The sequence below is a fragment of the Camelus ferus genome, chromosome 17 (assembly GCF_009834535.1).
Source record: "Camelus ferus isolate YT-003-E chromosome 17, BCGSAC_Cfer_1.0, whole genome shotgun sequence".
In the NCBI taxonomy this organism is placed as follows: domain Eukaryota; kingdom Metazoa; phylum Chordata; class Mammalia; order Artiodactyla; family Camelidae; genus Camelus; species Camelus ferus.
Window position 1 is genome coordinate 1,826,853 of NC_045712.1, and position 25,848 is coordinate 1,852,700.

Genomic DNA, 25,848 nt, shown 5'->3' on the forward strand with positions numbered 1-25,848 from the left:
CTAGCAGATGCCAGTGGGTTACTGGGCTTCTTTTCCAGGTAGCATGTCTGCATTTCCATAGGACCCTCTCGACTTGGTCCTGGTCCCACCACAGACCAGCTTTATCATCTTGGCCAGGCCACTTAACATCACCAAGGCTCGCTCAGCATTCTCATCCACAAAATGAGGACAAGTCTTTTAGGGCTGTCTCAGAGACTGGAGGAAGCATGTACCAGGTACAGAACAGGCATTCGATAAATGCTATTATTATTACACGTAAGTTTTCACAACTAAGAAATATTCTAATGATGAGAATTTCAAAAGGCGAACGAAGTTGGCTGGGTGAAGAATCTTTCCGTTTCCTTCAGATTCAGCATCTGCCCCACCTCTACCCGGAGTGTAGGTATTTTTAGGAAGGCACATCTTTTGAGAAAAATAAGCTGCAGGAAGCCACGGTAAACCAAAAAGAAAGCTCATTACAGGAGGGGAAGGATGCTCGTGTTCGCGTAGGTGACTCCGAGTTTACCGCATCTGTCTCAACCCTTGAAAACAATGGTCTATTCAGAGGCTCCCCTCTTTCTCTCTGGAATTAGTTACCAGTCTGCTATCCTCAGTTACAGAAAGACAATACCCACTGGGTTCAAGACACATTCAGAAATAATACCAGTGCAGACACCATGGCAATCCTTGGCATCCAAACTGCCTGGGCACAGTTCCCCACCCTCTCTCTCCCCGCTCCGTAAACACTCTCCCTCGGCCTCCTCCCACCTCCCTTCTCCCTGTGCTCATGCCTGAGCTGCACCCTCTCCAGACAGCTCTCCAGTCCCCACAGGTTCTGCAGGTAGTTCTCCTGCAGTGTTTCTTCTTCAAGCTAAACACTGGACTGCAACCACTTGGAAGGAAGGTTTATACACTGGAGAGAGCCATTTATTCTTTCTGCTAAGCAGTTCTCAGCTAATAAGGACAGGAAATTCAAGAAAGAAAAAATGTCAAAGGCTAGAGGGAAAAAATTAATGGATTCAGTAAAATAGAACAACATTTTTCCAACAAACAAATCACGTTTTCTCTGCTCAAAACATCACACTCAAAGTATTCACCTTGACAGAGTTATAAAGTAGTGCTGCTTGGAGTTATGTGATACAAGACTCCTGTTTAAGAGGGAAAATTCTCATAGCCATCCCTCTTACTCTCAAGAATTTCCAGTGGCTTCAATGTAAGAAATATTAATCTAAACTATTATGTTCCTATCTACGATCAGATTAAGTATAAAAATGGTAATACAATGGTCACTGGCATGTCTAAAAGGCAATGTCAGATTAGTCACCAAGAAGGCACATATTCTATATTTAAGACTGACTAAACACCAGCAGCTCTAAAGATGAAAGGGCATTAGTCTAAAAACATACAAAAGGTTAAATGAGAACAGAAAGTGCAAAACTGAAGAACGAATATCTGAGAATATGAACTATCGCATCTGAAGCTCTGTTAAAGGTTTAATGATGATCAATTATTGAATAAACATTCTGTGCATTAGGCGATGGACCATTCTAAGAATTCACGTTTCCTGTAAGCACTCTCTGTTTAAGGAGAAAACGCTCCCATTCATTTCACGTTTTACTAAGTGCATGAATACTAACCATCTAGGTGTTCATTTAAGTTCCCACATCAGTCCTGAGGTAACTCCCTCCACAAAACCACATTTTTCTCCCCCTGTTTTATTAATAATTGACACATGGTACTGTCAAATTGGTCCAAGTTAGAAAGAAACATCCATCATGATTTTTAGTTCAACAGGTGAGGCAAAAGGTTGATAAAAAGGAAGTAAGGTATGGACGGTACCTGGGCCCGCTGACCAAGGCTGCTTCCATCCTTGGAAAAAATGGTCTGTTAAATCTCTCAAGTATAGTCTAAGGATGAGCCCACAGGGTAAGACAGCAAACTCATACCATCTTTCTGAAGAATAATCAGGCAATAACGCTGGAAAAGTTTTTCAATGGGCATAACTGTGACTTAATAATTCCATTTCTAGGAGTTTCTCCTAAGAAGATAACCTGGCATGTGCACAAGGTCATAACCACCATTTTTTTCTTTCAGAATAGCAAAAACTGTCAGGATCATGAATACCTCCCACTCTCATAGGGACCGACTATCTAAAATTACAGTACCACCATACCATGGAGTAACCAAGGGACCATTAAAAATAGCCACAGAGATACCTATGTATTCATGACATATTAAGTGGGGGGAAAAGCAGCTGAAAGAAAGACAGGTGAGACAGCATGCCCTCAGTGACACTTTAAAACATAGAGATAAAGGAATCAAACTGGGGGGTGGCAAAGTATGGCACACACCAAATAGAAACAAACCAAGCTTATCTTTGAGGAGTGAGGTTTAGGCACCACATCATCCCCCCCCCCCTTTCCTTACTCATGTGTATTTTGGAACACAACTCCTACAATACTCACACGTGCCCCTTCTTCAAAACATCTTCGTATCTCTGTGGCAATAAGTCTGGATTTTTAAAAAGCTATCTTAAGTGTGTTATCTTTTCAGCATTCAACAACTCCGATAATGTAAGTACCTGCTGCTCTTTCCCCTTACAGGATGGGTTAAGGACAGTCCTGAATTTCTAAGGAAGAAATCACACTCTATGCTTTGGTCTCTAGCACCGTGATTCACCACGGACGTTACCATACTCCCAAAGCAACACCAAGGTCAACCCCGTCACAGTCACCTGTTATTTTATTTCAGAAAGAGAGAAACCAATATTAAATTACTAGAGCGAGGTCACTGGGACAGTAGGGAACAGGTATTTATTTAAGGTCGACAAGCTCTGAATGGCATAACATGATATTGAATTAAGGCTTCTGAAAGCAAGCAAGTCAGGACCCTGGCAACAGAAGACAGAAGAGTGTCATCTCTCCTCCGGTTCCTCCTACCTTGTCAAAGCTAAGGCTTAAAGTTTCCTCCAAACCAAAACAATGTAGGTGCTAGTTCAAGATAACAGGTAAAAATGCTGTCAGGAAGTGGTAAGTCAAGGCCTGTAGAACAAATTATGGGATTTGTGGGAGAAGTGGGGGAAGCTCACTTTGCCAAGAGACCAGGGGAGTTAGAATCCAATGATTCCTGCGGAAGGAACACACACACACGCACGCACACGTGCGCGCGCGCGCACGCACACACACACACACACACACACACACACACACACACACACACAGAGGAACTAGCCACTAGATGTCATTCTTCAGACTGCTGTATGCTGCATATCCTGGTCAAAAGGAAGTCAAGTGGTCTAGACAACTAATTCCTTAAATGGCATTCATTTAAAATAATCTGACCTTTGATTGGGGTGCTCCACAGTAGTTGACAGAAATAAAAATAAAAACCCACTGGAGACTGGCCATCAGCCCCCAAAGGCAAGTGGCTGCCCAAAATACAACATTTTAATGGCTGTGCTAGAACATGGAGATGACTTTCAGACACGAGGGGGAAAAGGTCCAACTAAGCAGGAAAGTAGGAACTGTACCAAGTTAATATTCAAGATGTGAATGTCCCATCAGTAATCTTAAGTCAGGGGATAGAGCTGGTTTCTTTTTCAAATTTATTTAAAGCACAAACAGCGTGAAAGAGAAAAATTCGTTGTTTGTGTATTTGAGTAAGGAGTTCAAAGTTCTCGGTCGCCATGAGGACTGTATTTTCAACTGTGTGGATTTTTTTTCATGGTTCATTTGAAGGAAGGAGCATCAGAAGGAACTGCTGATGGAACAACACACGTGCCACAGGCTGCAAATGGGTGGCAAAAGAACCCCATCCTGCCTGAGCCATTATTGTGTTGGTGTTGAGTATATGTTTAATACTTTCCTTGAATCAGGTGTCAACATTTTTTAAAAAAATGAGATATGACGCATAAACAGTGAGATAAAAGCATAAATTTTTAGCTTCTCGTAAATAAGCAGAAGACGTGGCAGCAGCTCTCAGCCCACCTTCCCGCACAGCAACAGCAGGGGAGTGGAGCTGCCCCTCCGGACACACACTCACAGGCACACACAGACACACTCTGCTTAGCAATCTGGCCCACTCAAGGCCCCTGTGTTCAAACTGACTTCCTGCTCGGCCACGAACAACATGAATTTACAACCCCTGCTGTAAAAAGCACAGGAGAAGAAAGGGTCTGCCATGTACTAATAAGATCTTGTTGGACAGAATGATTTTCATCCCAGAAAAGGAGAGGCGGGACTAATGAAGACATGCACTCCTTCCACCAAGATATCCCCACAGGCGTATGCACTAAATAGCTCTCCCCGGAGACGTGCAGAATTGAGTAACCTTTCCCACTCATTCAACTAGATTCCCATGCTCCCGGCACAGACTTCGGAGGGATTCTGGATCATCACAAGGACTGTGGGAGGAGGGGATCGCTACTTATCTGCAGTGGATGAGAGCCAGGGCTGCCGGATGCCCTGAAATGCATGGTACCGTCCTGCACCACGGTGCCAAGGAAGACGTAGTGTTCCTCTCATAAAATTGGACGCTGGGGTGGACACTCACATGGATTGAAAAGCTGTCTGCAGCTTCTGAGCCCAGCCCATTAAGTCCACTTTACACATCAACACAAAGCAAGGTTTTGCATGGTTTAACTAATATTATTAATATATTTTTAAAATAAAATTTCAAAACTTTATTAAAGAGCACTTGCAAGAGCGTGCTTTGCATTCTTCATAACATTACCAAGAGCAGCTGACTATTCTGGAAAATCACATTACAGAACATGCTTTCTGGGTCACTGGGACTATCCCCCTCCATCAGTCAGTCTTCGGCTGCCTCATGCACAGGGTTTACCTAAAAAGGTACAAGCATTCCCTTCTTTAAGCCCTCTAGAGTGATCCTGCCTGAGCTTTAATTTAAGAAAGTATATAATTATAAAATTTATTACTTTCCTTTTGTCTATATTATTCATTTTTTTAAAATTTGGCATCTTGGGAGGTTGTATTATCTATGAATTTTATTTCTAGGTACATAAGATTTGCTCTTCACAGACAGCAATGGGTCTGCTCAAGTTGAGAATGTCTGCCTAAAAACCTTTAAAATAATGATGCAATTCCTGAAGTCTTCAAAGCAATCTCTTTGTTTCTGTTGTTTCTCCTTCTCCCACCCTCCCACTCCGACAGATACCTCACTTTGAGGCTTACTTGTCATTTCCTCCTCCTCCAGGAAGCCCTCCCTGACCACTGTATCACACATCCTTATTCACAAAAGTGGGTCTGTGTGCCCCTTCCAGGTGCTCCCACAGCCTCAGTGGTTTGCCCTGTGACTGTATTTGCGACCATCTTACCACTACTCTTTTATTCTTAATTAGCTGTTAAGCTCCCAGAGGGTTAAGATGCTGTCAGTGTTATCACCATCACCTAGCACAGTGCTCATTCGTGCATTCAGTAGGTATTTCCTGAGCACCTATTATGTGCCAGACACTATTCCAGGCATGGGGAGGCAGTGGAGAACAAGACAGACACTGCTCCTCATCTTGTGGAGCCGTCATTCTAATGAGTGAGAGATAATGAAGGGAACTATTATTAACTAGAACTGCAGACTCTGACCAGGGCTGAAAATGATATAGGCAGGGTGCTCTAATGGAGAAAAACAAGCAAGACACGGCTTAAATAAGGAGGTGGGGAAAGACCTTGCTGAAATGATTCAAACCGACATGTGAAAGAGGCAAAGGTCTTCACTTTGGAAAATCAGAAGAATGTTTCAAACACAACAGATTGAAAGTTCCAAGGGTGTGTGACTGTTAAGAGTCTGTGGGGCTCAAAACAATAAAAGGAAATGAAATAAAGCGAGTGTGGCTGGAGCACTGTGTGTACAGCTCAGAAGCCGCAGAGGGAAAGCGGGGTCTGGCAGGCACCAGGTCTGCACTTCACTGAACGCGCAGCGTGGGCTCGGGTGTCTCCACCCTGGAGGGTAAGCTCACTGACGGTAGCAACCTGGTCTCTGCGTCAGGCCTGGAGCACCTCACCCCTGTCTCACACAGTACCTGCTGGATAAAGAAGCTGCTTTATGTGAGCTCTACCTTACTAAGTGCAGTACATTGTGCCTCTGCCATTTATGAGTCAAAAACACAGCAAGTGCGCACTCCGCGGTGCTCACAGATAATCCAAGTCCTCAACTGTCATTGCTAAGTCCCAAGAAAGATCATGTTTTTAAAATTCAGTTAATAAATGTCTTTGAGTGCCTACCACAAGTTGTAGGCAAGAGAGATACAGCAACGAACAAACCTGACACTACCTCGCGCCCTTGAGGAGTTCACATTTGAGGAGGGGTAGACAGCCCACAAATTAGAAAGATCATGATAAGTGACATGGAAAAAAAATCCAGCAGAATAGGGGGGTTGGGGAATGGATTGCAATTCCAATAATACCACATTGGATCTATGTCATGTCTTTCTTCTAAATATCTTAAAGTACTTTCACACAGACTAGCTTCACAGAAGAATTAGGTCCTCTAGACACTAGAAGAATTATGTCATCATTTGACAGGTGGAAAAACAGGCTCAGAGAGGCTCAAAAATTTGCTTATGGTCACACAGCACAACAGCAGCAGAATGAGCATCTCTCTTATAAGACAACTAACAGCTGAGATAAATACAATAATGGATGAAATTTATTAAGCACTTATTATGTGTCAAGCACTGTTCATGTGCCTTTTGTTTCCTTTCATGTAATCCTCACAACCACCTAATGTGGATATTATCATTATTCCCATTTTACAGATGAGGTAACAGAGGCACAAAATAGCTCAGCAACTCGCCCCAGACGGCCAGTCAGTGAGTGGTGGAGCCAGCGTTCTAGTCTAGGCAGCTGTCTTCCTGAGCTTGTGCGTATAGCCAGTTCTGCACCCACAGCCACCCCGGAAGGGGAATGGCTGAGAAAAAAAGTAACTCTCAAGACATCTCAGGAGGACTGTGACCCATCTTTCCTTAGGGTCAGCTCCCTTTTATCCCTTTATTAAAGAATATATGAAAGCTAGTATCCAAAGCTGGAGGTTTGCAAACCCATCTTCCCAACCCATTCCATTTGGACACAACCCAGGTGGCAGCTCACTAGACCTCGCCGTGGACCCCATCCCAACACATACGTGCAGCTTGTTGAGCAGTACGGCGTCTGTTGTGCTGTTGGCTCCCGGCTTCGCAGCTTTCCAGAACTGCTTCTGGGCCGAGTAGCGGTTCATGGGACATAGCTTAAAGAGGCAATCTAGAAGTGAAACAAAGAAATAAACATTGTTATTCAGAAGTATACACACTCAACCTATGAAAAAAACTACCCCCTGTACTTCTATAAGGCATTATAAATGATACATAAGTATAAATGACAAGTTATAAGGCCCTTTTACAAACCTCTCCTTTGAGCTTTAATTCTCACCATCATTACATGAGGTTACAGATGAGGAAAATGAGGCTTTTAGAAAGTCAGTGAATTGTCCAATGTCACAGAGCCAGTTAGTGGCAGAATTGGGGCTCAGACCCAAACCTGCAGCTCTCAATGCTGCCCCATAGTTGCCTCCTTTACTTTATGCTGGACAAATATAAGGACAACATCCTCACTATACACAACAGTACACAAAAGCACTTCTGGATATAAATTCAACTCTTTTCAGTTCAACTACATTTTTTTAAAAAACAGAAGCTCATTCGGAGGCACCTCCTAGGGCAATGGTCTCTTGAGTGTCGTGTACAAGATGCTCCTCTGGGGAGCAGAAGGAAAACACATGAACTTGCACTGAGACATCCTGTGCCCTTGTCCCTGTCTTTCAGGGCATCGTGACTGAGCCTCTGTTTAGGTGTGCTGGGGCTCATACGACTTTTTACATTGTCTTGTGTAGTAGAACTAACCCTCACAAAATGGACCAGTAGTTTCAAAAGATTTCTGCAAAGAAATCACAACATCGAAGATACTAGTAATGCAAACCCAGCAAACAAAAGGAAGGAAAAAAAGAAAATGATGCTCTGATCAGATCTGAAAAAAAGTCACCCAGATATTAAAAATCATTTTAAAAATATTTAAAATGTTGTCTCTAATGATAGATGTTTCTCTTAAAGTATCTATGTGCCTGAAAGTATTCATAATATGCTGATTAACAGGACACTATATTATTGTTTGATCTTAATCTTCTTTATCAACTTCTACTTTCCTGTTTGTTTTTATAATGCATGCAATACATTAGGACAATGACACATGTATATAACTTTTAAATATGTACACACAGACATACACATAATTTAGGGGTGTATTTGTCATTTTTTTATACAGATATGCCATCAAAAAAGTTCAGAAATAACTGCTCTAAATCTAAAACATAAAGTGTTACCTTTTGACATATAGGATTTTCAAATGGCAAGTATTTGTGGAGTAAAATTAATGAATTTTGAATTAACACCCATATTTGGAAAAATTGTACCCTCAAAGTAGATCAGAACAAGCTTATAAGGAAATTTCATCTACTAACTGGACACTCATTCTTATCTGTTCACTGAAACATTCTCTGAAAGGATGTTGAAAAGGTAAATACCTAGTAACTGTCTTAGCCAAATACTATCTCAAAGAAAATTTCATTTGCTGTTAAGTACACAGACACTAAGACTTTCCTCTAATTCAGACCACCCTTTCTTCTGCTGGAATCAATGGACTTTTACTAAGCACAGCACACACAAATACTTGACATCATTCAGAAAGATAATCTAAAATCATTTCACTGTGGAAATAAAAGATACTTCCCCATTTCTATCATCATCTTTTCACTAAGTATTTCTAACTAGTCACAAGCAGCTGCAGGGTAAATATAAGATCAGTGACATCCATCTTCATCAAAAATACAATCCGTCTCCTGAAAGTAATTATTAGTGCATATGAAAGACAATATCCAGGACTTTAGAGAACAAAGAACATGGCAGGAAACCAGTTTAAAAGATGGGGCTTCTCTCTCCATCTCTAATGAAGGTCATGGCTCATTGTTATTTACTGCATCAGTATCAACTTCATGACATCACTGAAAAACACAGTTTTTCTACCAGTTTGATACATGTGGACTCTCCATTCTCCCTGTGAACAATCACACACAACCATGAGACTCTTGGCCCGTGTTCAATGTCCTATCTCTGACACAGGACAGAGGGTGGCATTTGCCCTAGGCCAGGATGACTTCCTTGATAATCACATGACTTGATACAAAAAAAATTTTTAAACATTTAAGTCGATGGTATATTGGATATACTCTATGGATCACATGAGGGTAGTAATTTCATCAATAAAAAGATACGGAGAAAAATGGTCTATTTTCTTCCTCCAACACAATTCATAGGATGACAGCTACATGGTATGCATTACCGCCACCCCCATAATTTGACACTTCAGGTGATTTGAGGACCAAGCTGGACGTATAGCGCCAAGGGATGAACATGCAATGGCACATACCATTTCACAGCTGTTCACGGTATAGCCCAGCCAAGCACCCCACGTAACAAGCCAACGGAGTACAACCCAGGCTCACAATTTCAGGTAACTTGACTTTCACGGGCACTAAGATGAGCGTGTGAACTAAAGCACCATCCATCCCACCAAAGCCTTCCTCTAACTCCCACACCAACTATTTCCCTTGGGCAAAGCAGAGCACCGTACTGGATTAAGCATTCTTACAACCAACCGTCCACGTAAATATGAGATGCTAACACACTAGTAACAGAACCAAATTAGCCTTGCTGATTTTGTCCTGTCTTCCCAGTTGCTTAGCAACTGATTCAAAGTGAAAATTAAATTAAGCAATTCAAATGCGATGTTAAAGGAACCTTCTGAAATTCTGCAATTCGGCGGCTCTATATTGCCCTTTGCTATTTGGATGGCACAGCAGGACAAAATTAAAGTTCTGCTGGATCCAAATACTGCGCTAAATATAGCAATACACAAATACAGGACATCCAGTAGAAGAACACATACAGAACCTATTTGAACCAAGTATACACATGTGTACAGACATGTGTGTGTATACACACACATTGTGCTTTGATCTTGCCCCAAAGAAATGCCACAAAGATCTCTTATGTGACAAGTGTTTTTTCAAGTCTTTAAAGAATAAGCTAAACTAGGCTTCCGAAAAGTTACTTTGGAATATTTCTCAGCTTCCGCCGATGCCACACTGGGCTAGCAAAGGAGAACTTAGCTGAATGAAAGGGCTGGGTTAAGTGTTCAAGGGCACATGGGTTGGAAACCAGACAGAACAGGCTGTAAGCGACCTTCCAGGGTTTAAACAGCATTCCAGAACATGGTTGGAGGGAGAACACTCAACTGCTTAGCAGGAGTGTTAACCGTGACGTTCAGACTTGTGATGCTCAGTTAAGAGAAGACAGGAGCCGCAGGTGTGCTTGGAGTCCTCCTTAAAGGGGTCCTGGGTGGGGGGTGAGAAAGCAAAGCAGCCGACCTCAGAGGGAGCCCCCATTGGAGACTCAGTCAGAGAATGAAGCCTGCCAGGAGAGCAGCTGAAACCCCCATCTCCTCGCTGTCCTCCATATCCCTGGGACTCTAGAAAGTAACGTCCTCAACTTCAGAGACTTGTGTCTCTTTTGAACACTCTGGTAACCCAGGGCACAAGGATGGTTGCTGAACTAATGATTTAAGTGTACTGAAATCCCCTAGGGCCCCAGAAGCCATGTCAGGTTTGTCCTCTCACGTCACTTTCAGCCCTGAGGCCCCAGGAGTCTACTCATGATTTCAGTGGCTACTTATTCGTGTGCCTACTGCGCACGGGCAAAGTACCGAGGGCTGAAACTCCAACAGCGGACCAGACGCACAAGTGTCTTAGTATAATCCTCATGACAGCAAAAACCAGTCAAATACACAAGATGAATTACAGCAAGTTAAAAGTACTCTGGGGGCAAGAATTATTTACCAACCCAATTCAACCAGTGCGGAAAAGCAGCACTTCATACAAGGTTGTCAGCAAAAGGCATCTCCAGGAACATGGTTTTTGAGCTGAGGGCTGTAGGTTCCTTCTCATCCTGAGAAAAACATGGAGGCAAAGCATTCCAGGCAGAGGGAAGACCGCGTGCGAAGGCCCTGAGTTGGAAGAAAGTCTTGTGTGATAGAAAGTGAAAACAGAAGGGCTGGAGGGCAGCGGGTAAAGGTGCAGATGTGGCTGGCGAAGCCAGCAAGGGCCACAGCACGCAGCACGGCGTGGGCCACTGTCAGCCACTGCTTGTTGGGCAGTGGGAAGTGAGCAAAGGGCTGAAAGCAAAGAAGAATCCGACTTACGTTTCTACAGGAGCTTTCTGCTTAGTGAGGGTGCCTACTAAGAACAGGCAGGCTTGGAGAGGGTGGATTTGGAGGGGCACAGGAGACATCAAGAATCTTATTCTGAAGGGAGGATATAGCTCAGTGGTAGAACCCGTGCTTAGCATGCGTGAGGTCCCCCCGGGTTCAATTCCCAGTACCTCCATATAAACAAATAAATACCTAATTACCTCCTCTTCAAAAAAAAAAATAACAAATTAAAAAAAAAAGTCAGACAATGTTTTCTGGTTTTTGTTCTTTTTGAAAAAAGACTCTTATTCTGGCTATGCTTGGTTTGAAATGCCTATGAAACAACCGGGCTGAAATACTGAGGGGGCCGTCCATCAACCAGAGGCTGAAAACATAGAAGAGTCAGTCATTTAAGGGAGTGGGGGTAGAAGAAGAGGAAGGATGGGGGTGCCAGAGAGGAGAGGACAGCTGAGGAAATCAGAACGACAAACGCAATGCAGAGACCACCACCCGCCCTTGGCTAGGGAGATCTATCCAAAACTAGAGAATATGTTAATTGAAGCTTGCAAAAGCTCGAACTTGATTCAAAGCTTTCGAAGAGCAGAATAAAGACATTTCCTCTCTCTTTCTCCTCTCCATTTTACTCCCCCCCCCAAAAAAACACAATGAAAAATAAAAACAATAAAAAATGCAACTTATCTTCCATGAAACTCAAATCCATCTTCCCAAAATACAATAAACGAAGATGGAAAGAAGCTGGAGCCATGGAACTTGATGGATGGAGGTAAGTATTTGCAGTCAGGTGACCAGTGAGAAGCAAGCTTATTTGCTCTGTGGAACCTGGTAAAGCTCAGGAATCCACGATAATACCATGCAGAGCATTGCTGCCCACCCTGGAGCAGGGACAAAGCGTTCCAGGGACCGAGGCTGAGGGGGGCAGATCACCCATCTGCCTGGCACGCAGAAGCATACTGGGGCTCTCAGAGGGGAGAGTCGACCAGCAAATGCCACAAAAGAGCTACACAAATAAAGCAAAATGAGATTAGCGTGAACTCCAGGGGAAAGATGCATATTAACATCTAGAATGTCTTAAGCTCAACAGTGAATATCTACATAGACATAAAAAGCTAAGATCAAATATTAATTTGGCACCCCAAAGTGATACAACTTTAATGGGAGGATGGAAGGGGAGCAGTGATAAGAGGAGGTGAATAGATGATACGTAAAAGAGATTAATCTACAAACACGTAGAGAAACGCATCATCTAGAAATACAGCGTCAACCAGAAGAAAATGTTACATTTTAAACTGTTACCTCTGAACTGTGGGAAGGCACGAGGTATCAGACATAGGACTGCTATTTTTATTCTGCATTTCATCAATATTTGACTTTTTTAGTTCAATTTACATCACATATAACTAAGCATTTTCAAGTGAACAGTTCCGTGGCATTTCGTAAATTCACCATGTTGTACAACCACTGCTTCTATCTAGTTCCAAAACATTTTCCTCACTCCCACAAAGAAACCCTGGGTCTATGACGCAGTTCCCCCTCCAACCCAGGTATCAATGAAAACCTTTAACTTTTAGAAATGGCCATGCCATACTCAATCACGGTTCAATACTGTACTGAGGGATCGCTTTACACTTCAGGGTGACAAAGGGCAACAAGAGCTGGAGGACACCAAGGATCAGAGGGCGTGTCATTATCTTTCTGCACTTTTGAGGGGTGTGGCTATCGATGGCAAAGAGTCAAAATAAATTGGCACGTATAACCTATAACATAAAATTCAGCAATTGTTTGCCGGGTGCACGTTCCAAAGAAATCTCTCACAGGTCCCCAGATCCCACCCTTCACCTGCAGAAGGATGCTTTAGGGAAGACAGTGAGAGGAGGCACACCTGCTCTTTAACTGCATTGGCCTGGAAGCAACATCACTTGCAGTCACAGGCCATCAGCGATAACCAGTCACATGACCCCATCACGAAGCTAAGAAATGTAATTCAGTTGAGTGCCCAGGAAGAAGGGATGAGTTTGCTCTGGAGCTAGTAGTGCTGTTTCCAACTGAAAAGAAACTTTGTGTTCCCAACAAGCTAGGTGAAATCAGCGGCCGTCTGTCCTTCAGGGTGCCAAGGATTCACTGCACTCTCTCTAACCCCATCCGTTGGTTGATGCGGTAGCAGCTAAAGAGGCAAAGAGAATTTGAGCTCTTCCAACCTTCCTCACCAGAGACAGTCAACAAGCTCTCATTTTTAGAAAACTCATCATTCAGCCAGCATATATAAATGCCCTTCTATATAGGGAGAAATCAAGGGTAGATTTACACGGGCTACAAGTATGAAAAATTTAAGGGTGGATTGTACATATCTTGCCTTCTTTTGAAAAGGGTAAGAGGCAACAGAATAAAAATTTCAGAAGATGACGACAATATGATTAAGAAAGGGGAATGTTAATTTCCCATCAAGGCAGCTAAGGTTGAAAAGAAGCAATAAAAGGAGAATACAAAAATTGTTGTATTTTAAGGATTCTTCCAACTCAAACTTACTAGACAGTTTCACAGGGAAGGCTTATCTGCCTTCCTTATCATCCAGTCTCCAGTGCATTCAGGAAACATGGGATCAAGGAATGAACCAGTGGGTACTCAAGGTGGAAGAACACTCTTCAATAGCTGTTCACAAGGAAAACCTCATCTTTCCAATAAAAGCCTTCCATGAACAAGTAATTAAGTCCAGTTCACTATAATAGGAAACCAGTACAGTACACTGTTGTGTCTGTTGCATGCTAATTGCATTTCCCAAGCCAGGACAGAAGCCCTTTGAAGTCAAGTGACATTTTCCAATAGGGACTGCCAAAGAAACCTTCCATTACCTGTCTGCCGAAAACACAGTTACTGAGAGACAAAGGACAACAAGGTAATATTTTCCCACCTAGGTGACCAGATGCTTTTTCTGAGTAGAAAACTCAAGCTGAGGACACTGAAGGTTGCTATCCTGTACCTTCATCATCTTTCCTGGTTGCAGGATGATCTTTCACAAACACAATAAAAAACTAGAAAGGTAGGTAGAAACTTCCTTTTTTGACCTACTTTAGGCTTGGCCAATTAATTTTTTTAAATCTATTTGCAAGCATTATTGAACCTAGATCAACTTTAACCCAGAGAAGAGAAGAAATTAGTTGGGGAGGCAAGGTCTTTTCCTATTGTGGAAGACAAAAGGGACCAGAAATTCCTTCTTGAGGCAGCCTGAACACAGGTATCTGCCTATGCTTAGACAGTTGGAGCCTCTGCGCCCGGACAGATGGATACAAAGACCCAGCGCCAGTTAAAGACTGCTTGCGGGAGTAGGGCCAGATATCCAGGGGAGATGTCGAGAGTCTGCCTGCCTCAGCACCTGAGTCTCGTACCCCGCCACCCTACTGACTCTGTGAGTGGTTGATAATCTTCCAAAGGTTTCCTCTTTGGCTTCCAGTCAGTTTCTGTTGTTTGCAACCAAAAGTTTGAGCTGACCTGTAGAGTAATAAAACACATTGCACACTGCTGACAATGGTAATAAACAAATGCCAAAAATAAATAAACAAGAAACAGGGAATCTGGAAACCTGGGTTTCCGCCCTGGCTCCACCACTCTCTAGTCGAGCAGCCACGGACAGGTTACTGAAGTTCTCCATGTCCACATGTCTTCCTCTAGACAACAGATCATCCCCAAGGGGCCACAGAGCCCAGAGACCTAATGAAGCAGGGAGAAGCTCATAGTTCATGTGCGGTAAGTTGTAGAAAACCCAAATGTGGAAGTGCTGAGGTGTACACTGATCTGTAACCTTGGTGACTGGGTTTAAACCTCAGCTCTATCATATGTTAGTTGTACGATCTTGGGGAAAATTATCTCATCTCTGCAGGTTTTCATTTCTTGCCTGTAAAAGGGCAATTCCCACAATGGGTAACTCACAAACAAACCTCAAAGATTAACTACTTCACTTAAAGCCCTCACTACAAATCCTGGCACAGAGTAAACAAATATTAGGATAAACAACTTGCATATTCATGCTACCCTGCAATGCTGGGAGGCCACGCGGCAGTGGAAACAAACTACTGCTGCACATGGCAATGCAGACGCATTTCACAAACACTATTCTGAGTGAAAGAAACCAAAGGAAAAACGGAGTCCATTCACACCAAGTGAATCCATTCACATGCTGTTCAAGAACAGACAAAACTTCCCCATAGTTACAGAACCAGAGTAGGGGTTACCTTTGGAGGGGGGTTATTTCCTGGGAAGAGGCACTTTCTGAGGTGCTGGAAATGTTTCCTATCTCACTGTGGGTGGAAAGGGTCACGTGGGTATAAACGTATTTAGTATTTCATTGAGCACTGTTGAAATTTAAGCTGTGTGCATCTTTATACATACATGTGTGTGTAATTCCTCAATGAAAGAAGAAAATGAAATAGTTGTTTTACAAAAAGGAGTATGATCTTGCTGATCATAGAAAAACAAATTTTCCCTTCATGTAAAAGGTTAACTGTAGTGTCTGACTTCGGTCGCTGGGAAAACATGCTTTGTTTTGTCAGGGTTTGGGTTGGGCGTTTGCTGGCTTATAGAGGAGAGGAGGAAAGGGCGGAAGAGAGATGACATCACTGACTCCCCAAAGGGCCTCTGTTATTTGTTCACTGCAGGACACTCTGGGCAAGGAGCATTCCCTGGCCCAAAGCCCGATGCTCAGAGGGACTCTGACCGAGGGAGGCTTTTCCCCACTGATTCCGGGTCCTATCCAAATAGTGTTAAACCATTCATAGGCAGCAGTTTAAAAATATAATCTGTAATGAAATGCCACGATGTCTGATATTTGTTTCAAAATCATGGAGGAGAGAAGAGAGGGGGATACAGATGACATAAAATGGACCACCAGTTGATAGTGGTTAAAGATGCATATTGGGTATGTAGAGGTTCAATATACCATTATTCTCTCGATTTGTATATAGGCTTAAATTTTTGAATAGTAGAAGTCTTTAAAATCATCTATGAAATTTATTTCCAAGTGTGAAATATTGAAAAAAATCAATCAAGTATTGACCAAGTTCAGAACAAAGCTATTTTTCTTTAAGAAGAGAAAAAGAAACAAGAAAACAAAGAGAGAGGCAGGCAGGGAGAAAAAGGGAGGAAGGAAGGCAGAGAGGAAAACCTGTTATATATGCAATTCAATCCAATACACCAAAATACCTGAAAACCAATATATTCTGGGAAGTAGGAAATACATGGACGGACTTGTCCAATAAGAAATACAATTGTCAGAAATGCACAAAACATTGAGAGAGGATGCCCAGCTCTAAGTTACAGCTGTGAACAGTAAACAGTATTATGGACTTCAGGTTACAAATCTTGCTGGGCAGAAGCCTACATCGTCACTACCTCTCAGGGCATGAAATCTCAAGAAAATGAAATCTCACTGTGCATAGCCTTTCAAAATTTCAAAAATTACAGCACTTGTGAACCTCTCGGGATATGTCACATCTTCTACAAAAGGACATCCAGAAGATCTGGAACATCTTCTCTGAAGATATTTAAATGAGCTACTGGGCTGGTCATAGTCCAAGACCCTCCTGGAAAAATACTTTTGCCATCAGAAACTACCATCACACAAAGGAGACACACCCAGTTCCTCTTGAATGTGATTTCTCCTTCTTTTAACAAACACTTCTTAAGCACCTGTGTGCCAGAGGCACAAAGTCAGTAAAACCTGGTCCCTGAGTGTCCCCGGGGAGACAGAGGAGCAAACAGGCAACTCCAGGGTGTCTGGAGAAGGGCACCTAACTGAACTGCAGAAGAGATAGGAGAGATGGTGTGAGGTCTCCTCAAGTGCGCTTTGCAAGATCTACTACTCAAGCAAAGGGCAGGGCAGGAAGAGGGATGGACAATATAGAAAGAACGAGAAGATGGAGAAATCTGCTGCATTATACCTACCACATCACCCCCAGAATAAACTTGACTTTTCAGTAAGTGGGCCAGACCTCCCAATACAGTCCACCGACTGTAAGAGAAAGGCTAATACTGCCAACCTGCTGGCCCCCATCCCTCCCCTACCTGGACAGGGGCAGGGAGGAGGGCATCACCCTTTGACCACAACAGTGCTCTCACCCCATATGTTCTCCACGTGGTGTTCGATGACTGAGCAAAGCTGTCATTGCTGGTTTGTATTCACTTCTCCATGGAGAAGCAAGAAGGCAAGTGGACACCAATGACCAAAGGAAGATGCAGCCCCACTTGTCTTGCTCTTTTTTTTTTTCCCGTCTCCATGGAAGACCTAGGGACCCAACTTTGGGGCCCCTCAGTGCTTCCTCCCATCCCAGGTTTCCCTAACCAGCCCCTACTATGCATGAACTGGACCACTCCCTCCACATATTTTTGATTTTTTTTTAAAACATATTAAGCATTCCTTCAATGAACAGATTGCTTCCAAAGGGACCTTTTCACTGACCCCAAGTTCCTGAAAGGAACTAAATAAACAAATCAGGCATTACTCAAAGATGTATTTACCCTAAATGAAGAGAAATGTCATTTTGTTCAAGTATTTCATGACATGTTTCTTTTACTTACATTTTCTTGTTAATCCTCGCAAACACAGCCTACCATTAAACAGCCTTTTTAAGTCAAAATATCTCTGAAGAACAATGATTGTCAAGCCTTTTCTCTCCTCCACAACACCTACTTGAAAGATACAACACATTTCCACCCAAAACAGTGGCTTATCATAGTCAAGATTCTCCAGGAAGGCACCTCAAGAACAACCCCTCTCCTCAAAATCACTACACCAGCGTTTCTCAGCACCACTGCTGACACTGTGGGCATCATCTCCAATTCCTGGCTGTGGGGGGCTGTCCCGGGCACTGTCAGAAGTCTAGCAGCATCCATGGCCTCTACATTTCAGGTGTCAGTAGCACCGCATCTCCCACTTCGTACAATAAAAAATGCTCCCCACTGAGAACCACAGGAGTAAGCCTTCCTTCCAGTTCTTCTTAACAGTCAATGTCCTTAAGTTACCAAAGTTGACAAGATGGACTGATAAAGACAATGGTGGTATGGGATGGGGAGGCATCGCAGTGAGGGGGCCGCAGGGGTGGGTGGAGCATTCCAGACCCTTCTGTATTGTGTCTCAAAACCACCTTCTTTGTTAGCTGTATCTGAAATTCTACTTGATGGCTAGAGTTCTCTTCCTCAAACTGACTTCCATGCCCAAAACCCCTAGGGTTTTCAGCCTCAGCCCTGGCTACTTCTTGCAGTCATGTGGGGAGCTTTTAAAATACGACTGTGCTCTGGCCCCTCCTCCAGAGAGTCTAATTCATTGCAGGTGCGGAGGGAGCAATTCTCCCCACCCAAACTCCCCAGGTGATTTCAACTGAGAGCCACTCCTTCAGGATTTCACTGGACAGCAGCTCTGCTCAAATTCAGGAGTACATGGACCATAATTGCCTGAGGGGTTAATACCAATGCATCTGGTGGCGTGGAGGGTGGGGAACTAGGAATCCTCATTTTTAATAAGTTCTTTAGGTGATTCTAATGTTAATTTTCCACAACCACACTCTGACAAACACTAACCTGCAGAACGAATTCTAAAAACAGCACTTCTCAAACGTTCACATGTATCTGAGAAGCTTGTTAAAATGCAGGCACCGATTGAGCAGGTCTGGAGAGGGGTCTGAGAAGCTGCATTTCTAACAAGCTCTCAGGTGATTTGGCAGTGGCTGGCCTGGGGACCAGTGTGAATAGCAAGGTTCTAACAGAATGAAGTCGCTGCCAGCCACTTGGATTCCAAGCCCCGTTGGTACATAACTCAAAGAGCTTAGGAAGGAAAGCGTCTCGATGCCTCAGATGTTAGGTGCGGTGGAAAGAACATCAGCTGGGGATGCATGGCCCTTCATGTGGTCCATGCATTTCTCCAGTGTCGTTTCTTTAAAATGCTCCTCCACCAACACCCTGCTCCCACCGTTCCAAAACTCTGACAGCTGTCGCAAACATGCGCCATATGTCACTCTCCTGTATTTTTACCAAGTTGTTCTCTCTGCCTGAAACTGTATTCCCCTGGCATGACACCGCCCAGCACTGTGGTCATTTTCTGACCAGGCCACCCTTCATCCATCATGCTATGGGCTCATCTCAAAGTTCCGCTCCGGAGAGAAGACGGCCCTTTTCCCCATCCTACTCCACACTACCACGCAGAGTCAACAGTCCTTCCTCCCAGTCCTGCCTTATGATCCATGTAATGGGTATGCGGACAAGGAAGGGCTTGTTGATTCGGTGGGGAAAAAATATTTTCTCTGCCCCTGGATAAAAAAAATGGGCAAGACTCTGATAACAGCAAGATATCAACTACCCTGAGATGCCAACAGTGCCAATTCAGAAACTTCAAGTATCTAGATCCATATAATGATCAAAGCTCTCAATTACATTTCAAGCCAAGAATCCACTCCCCTACTTCCTTCTGACTTACACCTCCATCCTCCCCAACCCATCCGCATCTTGCCTACTTCACTTTCAGATCCCAACGCTATGGAAGCAGGAGGTGTGGGGAGAGATGAAGCAACGTTCTCACCTGGCAGGAGGAATCAAGCTGGTCTCACGCTCCACCCCTGCATGATAGATACTTAAGGCTGACTTCTTCATTCATGGGCACTTTTTCTTAGGTTTTTATTTGTAAAATAATTGCAAACTTAAAGAAAACTGGCAAGAGTGATAAATAATGCATAGATTACACTTTACCCAAAGCCACCTACTGTTAACATTTTGCTCATTTGCTTTACCGTTCGTGTTCTCTCTATACGTACACATATAATATGACATTTCATGTTGTGATATATACATATGAGATAGTCTCCTGAACCATTTGAGACTAAGTTGCATACACTCCTGTCCTTTACACTTATTTCAGTGTTCATTTCCTAAGAATAAGGATATTTTCTACCATGACTACAGCACGATTATCAACGTCAGTAAATTTCACATTGATCCTATACTTTTATCTCGTCTATGGTCCACATTCCCATTTTGTCATTTGACCCAGTGACATCCTTTCTAGCACTGCCCTCCTCCAGTCCAGGGTCCAGCTGAGGATCAGGGATTGCATTTAGTTGTAATATGACTACAGCTATTCTTCTTCTTAAGATGATGCCATTTTTAAAGATCATAGTCCCTCATCTTTAAAAAATAGAATATTCCTTATTTGAGGTTTGTCTGAGGTTTTCCCAAGGGTCAATTCCAGCGAGAATACTGCGTAAGGGATCCCGTGTGCTTCTCAGGGCATCACGTCTGGAGGGGCACAGCACCTATCGCTCCGGTTGGCCCTTGCACAGGCACCTTGGAGATGAACCTGCCATTGCTAGATGTCCCTCCTCAGCATTCCCTCTTGAAGGGGAAAAGCATCTCCTCCCACAGGCACAATCCCTCCCCAGCCACTGAGGATCTGGCCCTTCAACCCTAGGCTCTCCTCCGTGGAGGCCCCTTCCTAGCCAAGACAACCCCCACACCGGCTCCCGCGCACATGGCGCATACGTGTGTGACAGAAAAAAAATCACAAATTCTTGGCTCTGACAAACTGATGCCATTGTAGCAGCTCTGCTGTCAACAGAGCTGGACAGCACCTTTCATCCCCAGAGAGTCCCTGATTGGAATCAGACACTTTCATTCCTCCCCATGCAGAGGAGACACATACCCAGCTCCACAAGTAACATAGCCGAAACTTTTCTCAGCTAACACTTCAGTAGATGCTCTGACCCAGTAGCAGGAAGGTGCTACTTGGTGCCTCAGCAGAGACTTCTGACTTCATCCCATCCACCTGATCTGCCTTCCCACCTCCCACCTCCCCAACTCCGTGAATGCCTGCAAACACAGGTCCTGGGTCTTGCTCAACCCTGTGTTCCAAACGGCCTAGCAGGCACTAAGCCTTAAATAACTTTGTTAAATTATAATGTACCTCCCATCTAGAACACATCCTCAGATGCATTTGAAAACTGTCACCTGAAAAATGGGTCTTGCCTTATTTCTGCCTTCTTTACTACTTTCTTCACTTGTTTGTTTTTTAGTCCAAAGTTGATGCTTCATTGTTTTAATCTATTTTCAGATGTTTCACTAGTAGTAAGCTTGAAATTTTTATATGTACCCATTTTTAGAGATTTCATTCACCGCCAACAAAACCCACACTTTAAAAGTATACACTTCAATTTAAAAAATATACAATTTAGCAGTTTTTTTAAAAATTCAGAGTTGGTATAACTATCACTACTATGTATTTCTAGAACATTTCCATCATCCCCAAAAGAAACCCCGTACCTGTTAGCAGTCACTGCCCGTTCTCCTCTCCCCTCAGCACCGAGCAACCACCAGCCTACTTTCTCTATGGATTCTGAACATTCACATAAATTGAGTCAAAAAGTACAGGGCCTGTTGTGACTGGCTTCTTTGACTTACCACAATGTTTGGAAGGCTCATCCAAGTTGGGGCGTGGATCACTATGTCATTCCTTTTTATGGCTGAGTAATAGTCCATTGTGTGCATACACCACATTTTGTTCATCCATTCATCAGTTGATGGACATTTGAGTTGTTTCTACTTTTTAGCTATGATGAATAACGCTGCTATAAACATTCGTGTACAAGTTGTTATGCAGACATGTTTTAAATTCTCTTGGGTGTGTACTTAGGAGTGGAATTGCTGGGTAATAGGATAACTGTGTCCAACCTTTTGAGGAACTGCCCAACTGTGTTACAAAACGGTTGCCTAATTTTACAATCCCAGCAGTATGACAGTTCCCATGTCTCCATATTCTCACCAACACTGATTATCATCCATCTTTTTGACTCTAGACATGGTAGTGGTTTCTCATCATGGTTTTTCCATTTGCATTTCTCTAATGACTGATAATATTGAGCATCTTTTCATGTGCTTATTGGTCATTTGTGTATTTCCTTTAGATGAATGTCTATTCTAATCCTTTGCCCACTTTCAAATTGGAGTTTTTGTTGTTGTGTAGTTCTAAGAGGTTTTTTTTTTTTCCAATTGTGGAATTCTAGGAGTTCCTAGATATTAGTCCTTACCAGAAAAATGATTTTGCAAATGTTTTCTCCCTTTCTGTGAGTTGTCTTTCACTTTTCTTTATATTGTCCTTTGAAGTTTTTAAGTTTGATGAAGTCCAATTTATCTATTTTGCTTTGTTGTTTATGCTTTTGGTGTCATATCAAGTAACTACTGCCTAATCCAAGTTTATGAAGATTTACACCTATGTTATCTTCTAGGAGGTTTATAGTTTTAGATCTTCTATTTAGGTATTTGATCCATTTTGTGTTTAACTTTTATGTATGATGTGAGGTAGGGGTCCAATGTCATTCTTTTGCACATAGGACTTCAGTTGCTGAAAAGACTGTTTTCCCCTTTTAATTGTCTTGGTACCTATGTTGAAAATCAACTGATTAAAAACTATGGGTTTCCATCCCTTTTACTTCTAATAGGTCATTAATTTCCTCCCAACCCTTCCCACACTTAACCACCACCAACAAAGGGGAGAAAAAAGAACTTGTTGATTATTTACTCAACAAAAAAGTTCTAGAAACTCACCAAGAAAGCCTACAAATATAATTAAAGACATTTGAAAATGGAAAAGTAACATCATACAAAAACAAAGAAACACCATCTATACTGTACACTTATGTAAGGTGATCCACTGGGTCTGAAAACCCAACTTCAGGAAGAAAAGTCTTCAAAATGGGTCTTGTTGACACACAAGACAGTGTGAGATTACATTCCAAGGCTACTTTTCTTTAGTGTCAATAGGTTTTTTTTTAACTGAGGTATAGTCAGTTTACAAAGTTGTGTTAATTTCTGGTGTACGGGGTGGGGAGGGTATAGCTCAGAGGTAGAGCACATGCTTAGCATGCATGAGGTCCTGGGTTTAATCCCCAGTACCTCCATTAAAATAAATTAAATAAATCTAACTACTCCCTCCTGGCCCCCCCAAAATAATTTCTGGTGTACAGTATAATAGTTCAATCATACATATACATTCATATATTCAATTTCATATTCTTTTTCATTATTGGTTACTGAATTTATTATTATTAACTATATTATTGAATATAGTTCCCTGTGCTATACAGTAGAACCTTGTTGTTTATCTATTTTATATATAGTAGTTAGTATCTGCAAATCTCAAACTCCCAATTTATCCTTTCCCATCTCTCCTCCCCTCCCTGTAACCGTAAGTTTGTTTTCTATGTCTGTGAGTCTGTTTCTGTTTTGTAAATAAGTTCATTTGTCTTAGATTCTACATGTAAGTAATAACATATGGTATTTTTCTTTATTTCTGTATTACTTCTCTTAGAATGACAGTCTCCAGGCCCATCCATGTGGCTGCAAATGGCATTATTTTACTATTTTTTATGGCTGAGTAGTATTCCATTGTATAAATATACCACAACTTCTTTATCATCAATAGCTTTTTAAATATTGGATATGACATCATATTCGGCAAAGGTAGCTTTGATGAAGTTCTCTTCCAGGAATAAATGCAAGTTGGAATACTGAATGAATTTCTCCAAAGGCCACAAAATTATGATGTGGTTTCAGAAGCTGTACCACCCAATGGAGAAATTAAGTGGGACTTGTTTTTATTTCTCCATTCCTATGTTGTGAAGTCTCCTGAGGTTTTGTACAAATAACCTCTGAAGAGGATTATCAGCCTTAAGGGGACAGTCATAGAAGTTAGCTTGTATGACACAATCTTGCCTTTCTTCCAAGAAGTGTGTCTCCCACCATTAACTTTAAATTCCCAGAATACCAATCTTCACACCATAATCTCCACGTTACAATTTATAAAGAGCCCACAGACTATCATTTTACATAGAAGACACATAAACATCCACATACATTTGACAAATGCCAGGAAAGTATTCTCAATTTAGAAGCCAAAAATTAAAGCTATTTAAACCCTTCTCAAAAAACACAGAACAGGAAGGTCGGCAGAGATGGCGTTCTTTCTGGACTCCAGCCTGTGGACCTTCAAAGAGCCCATCCGCATGTTCCCCACCAGGCCACCCACAACAAGACCCAAGGTTGGCTTCTCCTTAGAATCACAAAATCATTTAAAACCTTAGCTATTCCAGTCACCAATCCCATCCCATGGGAGAGCTTGAGGGAGTATGATGAGTGGCCAGAAACTGGGGCCATAATGTTCAAAAATGTGTTGTGAATGGATAAACAAACTGAGGGGTGTAATGAATTGTGCTCAGCAGTTAAAAAAAAAAAAAAAAAAGGAACAGACTATTGATAGAACCACAACATGAATGCATCTTCACCTAAGTATGGGGCGTGGAAAGAGGTCAGACAAAAAGAGAGTACATGCTGTCTGATGCCATTTAAAAATAAAATTCTAGGAAATGCACACTACTCTACAGAGATGAAGCAGATCAGGGCTCCCTTGGCTGGGGGTGGGGGTGGAGGTCAGCATAAGGAAGGAGGAATTGAATTAAAAGGGGCAGGATGAGATTTTTAGGAGTGATGAATATCTTAATTATCTTAATTACAGTGATAGCCTTATGGGTATACATATGTCAAAACTAACAAATTACACATTTCTAAAATGTAGAGATTATTGTATGCCAATTAATCCTCAATAAAGCTTTTTAAAAGGTAAGCTATATTTTGAAAGGTGCAAAAACTACCGTATCTCCTTACAGCAATGCATACCAACATGCCAGCCTGACACTGTCTGGACCAAGACTGATTCAGTAGATCTGACTCACATTAGTGCCAGAGAGGTAAAGCCAAGACCTCAAGGACTCCAACTGTAAAAATGGCACCACTGTCTGGGTGTGTGAGGGCTTCAGCCAATTACTTTCATTCAACAATTTTCATTTTTAGAATTCATTACTCTTCTTGACCCCAGTTTTCATGTATCAGGTACAGCATCACAAACCCAACAGCCTGCAGCAGGCACTCAGGGATGTTTAAGAAGGTGAGGATCACAGGAAATGGAAGGATGTTAGCAAACTGTAGAGTCCTTGCCCCCTGAAAAGGGGAAAGCTGCTTCTCAGTTTTTGACAATTGCTGCCATCTGAGAAAACTAATCCAAAGTGGCTGGATCTTCTGAATTTTCCCCAAAAGCCAGAATTTTGTCCACCAAGCAGACTTGACAATGCTTTCAGAGGAAAACGAGGCTCAGGGAAGGTACGTACGTTACTTGAGGTATGCGATTTTTTAAGGATGAATGAACTAACTCAAAACATCATGTAGGTTAGACAAGAAACTAGTGAGAGCAGGAGTCAGCCAGTGGGTTGCTGATTTGCAACCGTGGAGAGAGAGGCTATGAAGACTGGCTCTGGGTTCAAGACCAGCTCCGTCCCTCCTTGCTCTGGGACTGTAGGTAACTCACTCAACCTAAGATCCCGTATTTGCACCAGTAAAATCAGGCTAACCATAACGGATCCACATGTGAAGGTTGTATTCAAGATGAAATGTTTTACATCTAGAAAATCCCTATGCATGTTACCATATTATTCTCCAAATGAGAGCATGCCTCACTTCCATAGATTTCTCCAAAAATAGATTTCTC

General features: G+C 42.5%; 1 protein-coding gene across 3 annotated transcripts in view; it reads right to left on the minus strand.

Annotated features, from left to right (window-relative positions):
- The window catches only part of ITPR1 (inositol 1,4,5-trisphosphate receptor type 1), a 299,811-nt gene that overhangs the window by 182,522 nt on the left and 91,441 nt on the right, over positions 1–25,848 (minus strand). For all 3 annotated transcript variants that reach the window (XM_014560075.2, XM_014560074.2, XM_032458045.1), the window contains exon 5: positions 7,114–7,229. In XM_014560075.2, the coding sequence (XP_014415561.2) occupies positions 7,114–7,229 (116 nt within the window). The remainder of the gene's footprint in view (positions 1–7,113; positions 7,230–25,848) is intronic.